At 47.8% G+C, this 13,052-nt stretch overlaps 1 protein-coding gene across 2 annotated transcripts in view; it reads right to left on the reverse strand.

Annotated features, from left to right (window-relative positions):
• The window catches only part of GPC3 (glypican 3), a 110,895-nt gene that overhangs the window by 4,089 nt on the left and 93,754 nt on the right, over window positions 1–13,052 (reverse strand). Inside the window, exon 8 of one of the 2 annotated variants that reach the window (XM_015860427.1) lies at window positions 10,027–10,166. The exons of the other annotated variant lie outside the window; for it this stretch is intronic. Within the exon in view, the coding sequence (XP_015715913.1) occupies window positions 10,051–10,166 (116 nt within the window). The 3' untranslated portion in view covers window positions 10,027–10,050. The remainder of the gene's footprint in view (window positions 1–10,026; window positions 10,167–13,052) is intronic. 2 annotated transcript variants of the gene reach the window in all.

The following is a 13,052-nucleotide window of genomic DNA, read 5'->3' on the forward strand; positions in this document are numbered from 1 at the left end:
ACAGACCACTCCCCTCTTTATAACCAAAGCCCCTCTGACATGTTGCTGCTCCTGGGACAGCAAAAGCTGCCACTCTGCTCCATGCCCCAGCTGCTGCCAAAGCTGACACACACAATTTGCACATCCTCAAAATGCAGCTGAGACGTTCTCCCATGGATTAGGACTAGGTGTACTGCTTCTGCACAAGCTTATTGGGTGCCATTCATTAAGAAGCCCTTTTTTCCTGATCTGCATAGTTACAAAAGGCAGCTAAACCAGGCAGGGATTGTTTTGCAGTTGGCATAAGAAATTCCACTGCAGCTGGCACAGAAAAAAGCCAGGAGGATAAGCACCGGCATGCCAGGAGCGTTACAGCAGGCAGGCACATTCCTGCACAAAACACACTGATGCCTCCTGAAACAGCCCCTTCTGCCCCTAAAAGGGCAAGACAGCTTCAAGCAAATAAGTGATAGCAAACCCTGCTCTGACAAATGACATCAAAGCGGGCAGTGCCTGGCTCCAACGGGCAACTCTGTGGCCAAGCCAGGAAAGGAGAGCCCAGAGCCTGCAGCCAGGGAATGTCATCTCGCCTGCCAAGGCAGATGGCTCAGCAATGGACCTAATATAGTAACAGATTCATCATGGATGGCCGTGCACAGAAACCGCTTTGCACAGCCACTTGATAGCCCTGCTGCTGCTGGGGTTGCAAAGGGGATGTGGAAGCATCATGCATAATGCAGCGTGATCGCAAAACGGGGCTGCTGAGCCATCCAAGGGACCCGGGGGGACGTGGTGACGGCCCTTGTTTGCACATGATGGAAACTGCAGTGTGAAGGGAGCAAGGAATGGATCATGAATGTGTACTTTCAATCAGCACAGAACACATCCAGTAGGAACATCTGACGGCAGAGCAGCATGTCGGGTTCCTGCCACTCTCATGGTCAGTTGTGAACATCTGCCTGCATGTGTCCTTCAGGACTGGTCTAAGAAAGCATATGCTACCAACAGGAGCATGATGGATGGATTGGATGATCTCAGTGGTCTTTTCCAACCTTAATGTTTCTGTGGTTCTGTGACGGTTGCAATCTCTGGAACGCACTGCTGCTTTCTTCAATATTTTAAGCAGCAAGCCTCACTAGTCTGGGAAACAAATGGCCATGAATGCAGGAGAGTGGCTATATCCAAAGCAAGACTGGATTTCCAAAAGAGATTTCTGGGCTCTGCAAACCCAAACTGTTGAGCTTACAGCAAGGTGAAGTGTAAGAGCCTGCAGGACCACAGCTCAGAACATCTAGCCTTGGTCCCAGCTCTCTCTCCTTCTATAGCACCAACCAATCCAACATCACAGTGTTTGCACCTGAAATCCAGAAAAACAGTCCAATTGCATCACATCCTGGTCCTATTAGAACACAAACGCTCCGCTCACACCAGCCTGCAGCTACCTGGCTTCTCCATGCAATCAGCTCATACTGTAAGCACACCTTTGCCTCCACAACATCCGGACAAGTCCATAGAGTTACAAAGCACACACATGGCCATGACTACACAGAGAGTCAGGATCTCCAACCCTCCGCTCCTCCAAAATGCCTTCACTTCCTCAGAAGGCCCCTTCTCAGTGAGGTTTTTGCCCTTTGGTTTATTACCAAAAATCCCAAAGCACCAACAGGTTTACCACTGGCCATTGCACAAGGAGGAACCCAGCTGTAGGTGCGGCTGCGTGGTGCGTAATTACGGCGCTGAGTGGAGCCATGATGCTTGTGTTGGCATGGCAGCGAGATCACCGAGATGGATGCACAGCATGTGCATGGTCTTGTGCCTCTGTTTTGCTGCCTCCTCCGCAGCAATTTAAGAGGTGCGGCTTTTGGCAATGTGGATTTAGAGGGAAGGAAAAAAAGATCCAGCTCAGCATCATCCTGCTGCCACCAGCAATGTAGCTAAGGGAGATGGTGCAGTTCAGCAGTATGTGGTAAAACCAACTTCCTGGGCAGAAACCCAAGGGAACAGGGTTTGGGACTGCTGATTTGCAAACCATGGCTTTGCCCTGCTCACCTGCCAGGCACTCCATGGCTGCAGCACATGCCTTCATGGAGACCCAGAGAGTAAAGCAGCACTGCTGGAGGAAGCAGCCATGGAGGGAGGGATCAGAGACCATGGGGACACCAGCACGTGGAAGAGGCAGGCTCTGGAGACTGGTTGAGAAGGGTGCAGGGTTCAGCATGGAAGGGTGAGGAGCTCCAGATCAGTGTGTGACAAAGGGTATGTGGACAACTGGCCACGATCCCTGAAGGACAGCCATTACACACATCCCAGCCCTCCAGCTCCCAGTACTGCCACAAAAGTCTCATCCAAGGATGCCCTCAGGCTCTCAGTGGGATGAAAAGCCCATGGCATGGGACAGAGGGGCTGCTCCATAACCCTAATTCTGCTCTTCTACCCCACTCAGGCCAGAGGAGAGGAAGAACTACCATTTCTGATGTGGAGCTGAGTTTACTTCAAAAATACACTCATTAAATTCCTCTTTGCTCCTTGGTACACTCTAGATTTACCCTGAAGAGAATCTGGCATTTGCAATTGCATTAATCATTTTTCCTTTGGCAGCAAGTGAAAGGGTTTCTGAACTGTATTCACAGAACAGAGCCACAAAAGCGTGCTTAGCAGAACGCATTCATGTAATCTATTAAAAATTAACAAATCTCATTAGCATTATTAATTGAAAGCATCAGAGTTCTTGGGTCTCATTCCCCTGCCTGATATCTAGATGTACTGCCTGGGAAATGACCTGCTACCTAAAGGAGCTAGGAAAGAATTAGGAACAAGAAGCTAACCAGGAACAGCCCAAAGCCTCCACAAAGGCATGAGTCAAGGAGAAAGAAAGGAAAAGCTGGAAACAATAGACTATGAACAGATGTAGAGTAAGGCAGGAGTACGTGACTGGGTCAGTGTCCTTCCAGATCCCCTAGTCTGCTCCCAGCACCGATCTCTGGAGACCCCCAAGGCCTAAACCCACAATGTGATCCCTTCTGAACACTCTGCTCCCAACTAAGACATCTAGGACAGTCTTGATTTTGGGAGGTAACAACCTTGGGAATAGCAGAGCAAATTGAAATGCTCCAAATTTCTTCAAATGATGAAAAAGCAATTAATCACACCAAACTTTTCTTCATCTTTGTTCCCTCAGACTCTGCTGGTATTGAAATTAATGGTGTAGCCAGGACCTCTTCCACAATGGGACTAACCTGGGCTTGAGGGAGGCACTCTGCATCTTTTCCATGTGCACTACAGTGAAGTGAAAAGCACAACACGTTGATCTTCAAACTGCTGTTGGCATGTGTAGCCAAAACTCTTTGCTACAACATGACCAGGACAGGCAGCTCCTGCTGATGTTTGATTCTCCAAGCTGGAGACATTTGGTGACTTCTATGCACTACAAAGACATGCCAAGATGCAGACCTAAGGGAAATGTCAATGGTCCTGGCTCCAGCTAAAAGCAGCCCTCGGGGAAGGAGGATGTTTCTCAATGCTCAATCAGAAAACTCACAGCGGTGTTAGGACACCCGGAGACATCTGACCTGTTCCTTTGTGACTCACTGCGTATTGGAACCAGCCTTGAAACACGTCCAGGCCATAGAAATTGGGGTTCTTGGCATCAAGGAGTCATTGTCCCCGGAGATGTGGTACTGAGGGACATGGTTTAGTTGGTATGGTGGGGATGGGTTGGTGGTTGGGTGTGATGATCATAGTGGTCTTTTCCAACCTTATTGATTCTATGAAGGAGGGAACCAGAGAAGTGCTTCTTCAGTCAGAAGGGATTGAGGCTTTGCACAATGTGCTCATTCACACAAAAACCAGATTCCTCCAGGCCATCACTTATGATGCCAAGGTAAACACTTGGGGTGAGGATCCAGGTGACAGTCCAAAAATATGGGCTGAGAACTGCCCTACAGGCTCAGTCCATCGGTAGCAGGCAGGTATGGTCACACACACAGCTTGGCACACATCTTTCCTACTACTGAAGCAGCAACCCAAGGTTTTGTGCTCCTCATCCTCCTGGAACAGCTAACATGGAGTGAAAGGCAGAGCATACAGAGCATGGGTTGAGGTGAGGGCACTGCCAAGGAAAGAAAACTGAGAAGCTCCAGCACTGCCCAGCGTTTTTAATTGCATTAAGCTACTAAAACAAATAAATAAATGCATACAAACCTGGCTTGGCATTAAAATTGAGCTAAAGTAACTCCAACCCATAAAAATGGAGTAATGCTGGAGGCCCTGGGAAACATCACCATGAGCAGCTTTTCCACTTTATATAGAAAAAGAAGGGTTGGGTTCACAGACTGAAACTTTTTAATGGCTCCAGGTCATGTTCACTGTGCTGTGTGCTGGAAGGAGACCCGGGAACAGCTGCTGAAGTCTGAAACCAGGATCTGGCTTTGCACTTCTGCAGCGAGAGAGACCCAAATTAAACCCATCTGCTTACTGGGTGCACACAACGACTGACACAAACCCAAGGCTCGTTCTGGTTCCCTGGGCTGAACACAAACCATGGTGCCAGAGGTTATGCCCACGGGAAGCCCAGTGTCACCCCAGCTGAACACCAGGACACCAGGGCCACAGTGCAGAGCTGGAGCCATCCCACTTGCTCTTCCCTTGGAGCCAAGGGGCTCCCCAGGCACGGTCACAGAGGGACACCCAAATTGCTCAGGAGCAATTTGACTGCAGCTATCAGCCCAGCAGTGAGGTAAGGACAGGACAACACAACAGGCTCCAAGCTCCAGGTCCAGGAGCACCTCCTCCCCCTCCACCCTATCTTCAGCACGCGCAGCTCAGCCTCAGGAATGTCACAATCGCAGTGGAAAATCAAAATAAAAAGGCTACGTAATCCAGTTTGTAAATCCCTTGAAAAACACGAAATCCTCTATAAAACGGATTACAGAGATTAAAGATAGAAATTTCCTGGAAATCAAGAAGCATGTTTCAGCCTCCCTCCTCTCCTCGCCCTCCCAAGAAAGGGAACAGAGGCTCACGGTGCTCCTCCCGCACACGATGCACAACCACACTCTGTCCCAGTAGCAACGTGCTCCTTGTGTGCAGGTGGCCAGTGGGTGTTTCATAATGATTTTGACCTGGCCTCGGCCACCTCCACAGTTGGGGCACCCACAGCTTCTCTCTGCTCTGCAAGCTGCAGTAGTCCGACAACAGCCACAGAGGGACTTTCACCCCTGCGGGCATCCAGCTGGAAAGCATCTTCTTGAATCAAGGCACTCTTCTAACAACCCAGATGTTCCCCTTGGCTATGCCAATGGTGACGACGTTATCAGCTGGAGAAAGCCCAGACACGCATGTGCTGATTATTACTCTGATAGATTAATATCTTAACACACAGATGGTGGTAGCAGATCAATTTCCTGTTGGGAATTTCCACTTAGTGAGAGTTTCTGTACTGCCATTCTTGTTTGGAACAACCAGAACGATGGTGATATTAGCATTCCCAGCAGAGCATGCACTCGAGTTCCCGACCTGGTATTGCTCAAGGACTGGTGCAGCTGCAGACGCCTGTTGGGAGCTGCAGCCCGGTCACTCTGAATGATGCTTACAGAATAAGAATCAAAACACTGCTTGATCAAAAGGACGTTTTATGAACACTGCAGCCAGAGTTGAGTGCTGATGTGAATACTTCCATTCGCCTTTATATTAGCTCCGCTCAGTGCTAATAAAATTAACACCCTTTTAAAGAACACGCTCAATTTTTATTTGCTTCATGTTTGTGTGCCTTATGGCTTTGAAAACATATCCTCTGAACCTCCCCATCACTTCTTGAATGGCGAACCACGTGAGGGTCAGAAAATCACTTTCTGCAGAGGAAGAAGTGGGGTGGCTGCTTGTATCGCTGCTTCACCTGCTTCCACTTGGATTTTTCCAGCAAAGCTTTTGCTTATTTCTTGTTGTTTTGTGGTTTGTTTTGTTCCTCATGAGAGAGGCTAAAGCTGCCAGACCTTTTCTTCCCCCAGCAGAAATCACTCTCTGTAAATAAACAGTTAAGAACCAAGCCCAGCACCAGCAGTGTCAATGCTCCTTTGAATGCAGACAACAGAAAAAACAAAGTGGTGAAAAGTCCAGCCTCCTTTCTCCTCTTGCATTTCACATTAGAAGGAAAATGAACTTTCCAGCCCAGGACGCAGAATGCTTTATTGGTGCAATACAACTATTTAACTCTTCTTTAGAGATGTTCATCTCAAAAGCCAGAGCAGAAAAGAAAAAAACCTTTTACCCCCTTTTATTTATTTATCTTTTTAGTGCCAACTCACCTTAGCTGAAAAGCACATTGAGATTGTAATTATGGGAAGGCCTCATCGAGTAGATTTGTAAACTCAGCTATCGGTCTGAATTACTGGAATTAGCAAGGCTAATTTAATGTCGCTGTTCAAAATAGCTCAGATTTGGAATTTCTTAATGGCCTTAGGAGAAGGAGCCTTTATGCATAGTGCAATCTAGGCTTCATTCTTAGACCAAATTCCTTCTCATAGATTTTGTGAATGCCCTGTTTTGTAGCCAACACAAACTCTGTCCAGTAAAATAATGTAAGGACTCAGAATGAAAGGAGATTAGCTGTTCCCTGCTCCTGTTATTTTAAAGCAGAAATAACTTTGGCTTCTACTGATTCATAGACAAAGCTTGAAATGCAAAGCATGCTCAACTCTAGATTCAGCATGAAAAGGGCCTTAAAATATTCCCGAGTGCAAGTAATGGACTTATTAGAGGGATGAAAAGAGGCACTTTTCACAGAACCCCGAGCTCTTTAGTCCTGTCATATCAATAATCTTGCTTAAGAATTTCATTCTATTTACATTTTGTTGCCTCCAAAGTATCCTGCCTGACTGATATGGAGTGAAACATTTGCACGTTTGAAGAGCTGGTTTATTCCTGGTGGCACTCAGCAGCACTGTGCTGAATGGCTGTGGATCACCCAGCGTGTGCGTGCCGATGTGTGGCACAGTGATGCTGCCCAGCACACACCTCCATCTGACAGCTCACAGCCCAGGAGGTGATTCTCAAAGCTTGCTTAAAAGCATCATCATTAAATAATGACAGTCGGCGGTGCCGGAATGCGCTGTACCTGCAAGCTGTTCTCCTCTCCTTTATGTTTTACACCCACAAAAACAAAGCTGACAATGAGAGGGAGAAAAAAAAAAAAGCTCTACAGATATCAGGAAGGAGATCTGCCTGGCTATCAAAATACGCTTCTTTTTGGTTGGTTTTTTTTTTTTTGCTTCTTTTCTTTTGCAGGGTGGTTTAACATAAAATCAGCACTTTGCTACACGAGGCAGCTTTGCCCAAAAACTCCAAAGCTGCGATAAATGGCCCTTCCAGGACACCTCTGCAAGGTGAGTGGCACTGAGCAGTGGGAGCTCCCATGGACCTGGCCACTCAGAGCTGCTTTGCAAAGCACAGGGACTGCATCTGCATCTCACCCCAAGGCCTCACAGCTCACTGCAGGCGCTAATTACGCTCTCTGCTTTGCAGAGATTAATTAAACACTGCAGCCCCACAGTCCCTGAGAGCTGAGCAAAGCCTCCATTTGCTGATGACTAAAGCTGAGCGGAGATTGCAGCGTGGATCCATAAGCATCAATGGGAGAGCATGGAACAGAACCTGAGTGTCCCAATTGCTATGCAGCAGCATCCCCCCTCTCCAGGATGCTTTTAATTCCTCTAGATGGGTCCCAGCATGCCCCCCTGCATAAGGACTGTTTGAGGCTGTGCTCTGCAATGCTCCCTATGGCTAGACATGGAAAACCAACATGCCAGAAGCAACGTCCTGCAGCCACCTCTCAGTCCCCCTGCACCAAGATGAGCAGCCTGTAGGCCCACAGATACAAGCAGATCCTCAGCTCCTCCAGGAAATCACTGTTTCTTTAGTAATAAATGCCCAGATGAAGTAGGTGACAAGTGCATAAAAAAATATGATATCTGTGCACTGGGGAGCCGGATGGCAAAAGGGGATTGGCAGCCCCTGCAGCTCACAAGAAGTGCTAGCCGTGCTGCAGCTGTAGCCTGGGAAACCCATTAAGACCACATGGGGTGTCAGATTGTATGTAACATGAGTGCTGGGCTCACAGGCACTGCATGACGGCAGCCCCACAATGGAGCCGGGCGGAAAGCAGGACCAAAGGGACCGGAGGTGACTGAGTTTCTCAGCACATGCCTTAGAAGGCAGAGCCTTCACCTCCTGAAATACGGAGGAGCAGGTGAACCAGCACAGCCTCCTTACACTGCAGGTTTGCCCCAAAAGAGCTGAGCTGCAGGGGAAGGCAGCAGGATGAAGAGGATGCTCAGAATACCACAAAGTCATGGGGTGGCTCAGTGTGAGAAAGCCCCTCTGTCCTGTATCACCCACTGTAAGGTGCTGCAGAGCAAGCACTGGGTTGCACAGGGAGAGCAACCCACCAGCACAGCTGTGCTCCCACCCTGCACCCAAAGCACTGAGCTTCCAGAGGCAAGCAGAGGGAAGCACCACTGTTAGGTGCTAAGGTGCTACCCAGCACTGCTGCAGTCATCAGGTGCCCCCCAGCTCATCCTCCTCTGCTCTAAGAGCCCCATCAATAGTAACATTGGAGAGGACATGGTCCCACATCAGCAAACCTCTCCCAGTCCAGTAAAGTGGAGAAGAACAGGAGTAGGGGTGGCCAACCAGGTTCCAGTGATAGTGATTGAGGAACCCCCAGGCAATCCCACAGTGCAACCCCAACACCCCATATCTGACACCACAGGACATGGATAAGTATTTTTATGAAGAAGTATCTGCACTTTGATGTTACGCCAGAGCTAACCCTACTGCCACTAGCAACTGAAACCACCTCCCACCTCCTGCTTCCCACCCCAAGCACAGCAGTTTCCATTCTGCACAGAGAAATGCCTCCTTGCTATCTTTTCAATTTTATTTGTCAGTACACAGAACCATTTTTCTTCTTTCCACATTTTCTAATGAATTCTGGCAGGGATGGAGCTGTTTGTAAATCACACAAGTATTTGTTTTACTGGAAACATCTGCTTTAACACATTTGTCTTGAAAAAAAAAAACAAAACACATTTTATTTTCTTTTTTAAACAAAGGTATTAAGCTGCAATGTAAATTGGGCACATCTGTTTATGAGTCACTGGAATAGCACTGCCTCCAATGCACCAGATCACACGGATCTCCAGGGGCCTGATCCAGCAGAAATTGGAAACTTACAGCTCGCTCTGCTCCCTTTTCCGGCACTACTTCCCATAGAGCGCTGCTGGCTGATTCAATAAATTAAGGCTGCTAAATAAGAGAGGCCTACTTAACATCTGCCGATAGCATGAAGCCCAGTGGGGCAACACACTGCAGCTCTACGCTCTACAGGTTGCCCAAGGAGGCTGTGGATGCCCCATCCCTGCAGGCATTCAAGGCCAGGCTGGATGTGGCTCTGGGCAGCCTGGTCTGGTGGTTGTCGACACTGCACACAGCATGAGGGTTGAAACTGGATGATCACTGTGGTCCTTTGCAACCCAGGCCATTCTATGGTGATTCTACACACACCTAAGCTGCATTGGTGAGAGCACCCGAGCACCCCCAGCTTGTTTGCTTTGTTTGCTGAGTGGCACTGGGCACACCTCAAGCCTCTCTTTGTCTTTGCACCAGCAGAAATAAAGCTACAAGTTCAAGGAGTGGCAACTGAATACAACATCAGCTGCCCACTGACAACAGACACTGAACCACAAGCAAAAGATCTGCCCTGAGAACAGAGGGACAGCATTTCTGCTCCAACTGCGTTCTTTCACATCCTCTGCACTCACGTTAGCAGATGATTTATGTGGTCAGGGGAAGAGGAAGAAACATTGCAGGCTGTGTTCTGCTCTGACATCAGGGAGCACACAACAAAACTTTTTTCTTTACTTTTTACCAGAACTATTTACATGGAAACCAGGAGAGGACAAACAAATGTACCGAAGCCGCAGAGCACTCAGAGGAAGGTTATCAGAGGCAGAGGATGTTACTCAGACTCTGATTCTAACCACCAGCTCCCACCTGCCAGCTGCAGTCTGCATCACACTATAGTCCAACATCATGCTTCAGCAGTTGTCTGACTCCCCATGCAGGAAGCGTCTTCAGCATCCACATCACACAAGAACTCCGAAAGAGCTCCAAGTCCAGTGGTTTTACAGAGACTCCATTAAAACAAGAAGGAAGGGAAAAAAAAAACAAATGAAAAAGGATGAGCATCACATCGCGGTTGTGATTTACATCTTAGGAATCCTGCTGGGCCTCCTGTGCTGAACCTGAGCTGGTGACATACATGCTGGTAGTCTGTCCAGATGCCAAAGCAGCTGGAGCTCTGAGCAAGTGATGACCCACAGCAGCCAGCAGTACCTGCCACCACCATGCATCCATCCCAGCACATCTGGCCAGCAGCAAACAATGGCACGTCATCGTGCAAGGGAACAGCTGGCCAAGGGGTACAGCAACACTCTGGGCATGTAGAAGCTTTCAGCAGCCAGGGAAGGACAACCAGACAGAATCTTTGGATAAAGGGAAAATAAAGGCGCTGCTGGCAAGCGATGTCCTCAGCTGCGCTTGTATGCATGACGTATGCTGGGCGCAGACCCAGGCTCCTGCTGCAGCTGCCCCACGTAGGGGGACCCATGCAGGGAGCATCTGGGACAGTAAGATATTGTCAAGGGGCCTAAATACCACTGAAGTCATTTTCTGAAACAACAGAAGCCAGTCAAAATGCCAGATTTCCATTGCAATGTGGAATGTGCTACTGTTCCAAAGCAGAACAAAGGCAAAATATGTCAAAAAAGAAAAAAAAGAAAAAAAAAAAAAGAAGAAAAAGGCAAGCTGACATAGAGAGGCCAAAACATACGACTCCAACAAAAGTTCCATCAACTCATTTGAATTTCATCTTTCCTGTGGTATAATTAAATACGTAATCTGAAGCACACTTATAGACAAAAAGCCTCTCCAGAGCACAAGCTGACAATGTGACATCCTGAAATGGGCAAACAGGCTGTTTCTGCATTTCTCTGCTGCAAGAGCAGAGAGAGATGCTTCAATTTATTTCCAAAACAAAAAACCTGTCCAAAACCCCGGCATACTTCACTGCAGCTCAGTTCCAGCACAGAGGTATTTTCAAATCACAGCTTCCCATCAGAAAGCTTCCAACCTGCTCTAGGAGCATCATGGCAGCAGGTTAATTATTGGGGTCTGCTCCATTTAGCCCCAGGTAAGATATGCCTTATAACTCCAAGCTGGCGAGGCTGATGAATGTGGCTTTTGCAAATCCAAAAGCGCATGTCTGCAAGAAATCTTTTGCTATCGAGTAAACCCATCTGCACTCCACTTCAAGCCACAAAAGCCCTGGAGACCACAAAAGCTCAGGCTGGATGGTGACTGCAGAGCACAGGCCACCAACACCCAGCACATGGGAAGGAAGACATCTCCCCTCCAGCTCACAGCTCATTTATCTCCCGCATGAGGGGTCGTGGAGCTGGTGGGGTCTAAGGGGGAATCGACGGAGCCAGCGCTCAGATACACCTGGCTCAGTTCGTGTTACTGCTAGTATTGGCCCCAGCAAGGCTGGCAGATACATGCATACAGGTCACAGCTAATGCAGAGCAGTTGAAGAGAGCTTCTTCCTGACGAATGATGAATTCCCCTGTTTCTGACACACACGGAAAGCGAACAGAGCGGTGTTGACTCAGTAACCGATCGTGCCCTGGTAATACAGGAACTGACGAGTGATTTGCAGGTCAGACCCAAACGCAAGCTGTTTTTACTCACAATTGCAGCAAAGAAGGGTTGGGGAGAAGAGAGAAAGAAGAGAGAAATAAAAGAATTAACAACACAGAGTCCTGAGAGGTTTCTCTGGAGGAACATCCCTGTCTCTCTTTTCACTATCTTTTCAACAAGGGCTAAAAAAAAACCCACACAGATTGGAGAGAATCAACCACTAGCATCAGACCCCAGGATGTGTTCTTGACTCCATACAAGCTCCAGGTGCCCCTGCTTCATGATATCATAGAATCATTCATGTTGGAAAGGACCTCTTAAGACTGCAAGCCCAAACTGGGAGGCAGTACACAAGGTGTGGCTCCAATTCAAACCTTGCTGCTGCCTCCAGCCCAGTCCCCAGCACCATAGTGACATGCTCCAGAGCACCCCAGTTTGGGATCTCATGCCACACCAAGAAGGGCCACAAATCACAGCCTCATTTATTACATCCCTGTAATCACTCTTATCAGCTTACCTGCAGTAAGGCATTAGTAAAAGCCACTCATGAAAGGGGCACTCTCTCCTACGTGAAAAGTCAATCAACATGTTGTATTGTTATCGAGCTCACAGACAAACCTCTCTTTGTACAGCAACCAGCACAGATACGATGCCCTGGCTATCGGTGTAAGGTTATCTTGTCAGCCCATTAGCAAGAACCACCTGTTCTGCTTCTGTCTGAAATATCCCCTTACTGACATCCCTTAAAAAGAAATCCATTTAAACTATTTCGTCTTTCTTGGAAGAAAAATGGCACAAAAAAAAAAATAAAAAAAAATAAAGTTAGTACTGAGTTAGGAAGTGTGTTTCGCAGCTTCTGAAGAATTCATGCATTTTCAAGTCACAGAAAAACAGATTCATCATTCCTTACGGATAAATATGACTATCACCACTGCAACTGGGCAGATCTCTGCATACTTGAAATTGTTCAGATGCGTTCAGTCATGTAAAATGCTGCACTCAGTAACGCTTTAAAGATACATCAGCTCCCAAATTACACTGTTGAAAAGCGTCTCCTCAGTACACTGTTCACAGCTCCACGTCCCCCAATCACCATATACTGAGGCCAAGAACCAGCCTCGTCTGCCCTGATTTGAGATTCCAGAAGTATTTAGAACAACTTCTGCCCACACTGTGATTGCGACACACGTGTTTACGGTCAGGTGACTATCAGGGATTTAAATGCCCTCCACCGATCCTGCTTTAATAAACCTGCTATTCTATTCTTTGCTTTGGGTCAAAGTGGAAGCTGGCTCCTACAGATGCAAGATACAAACTGCTTG

The sequence above is a fragment of the Coturnix japonica genome, chromosome 4 (genome assembly GCF_001577835.2).
Source record: "Coturnix japonica isolate 7356 chromosome 4, Coturnix japonica 2.1, whole genome shotgun sequence".
In the NCBI taxonomy this organism is placed as follows: Eukaryota; Metazoa; Chordata; class Aves; order Galliformes; family Phasianidae; genus Coturnix; species Coturnix japonica.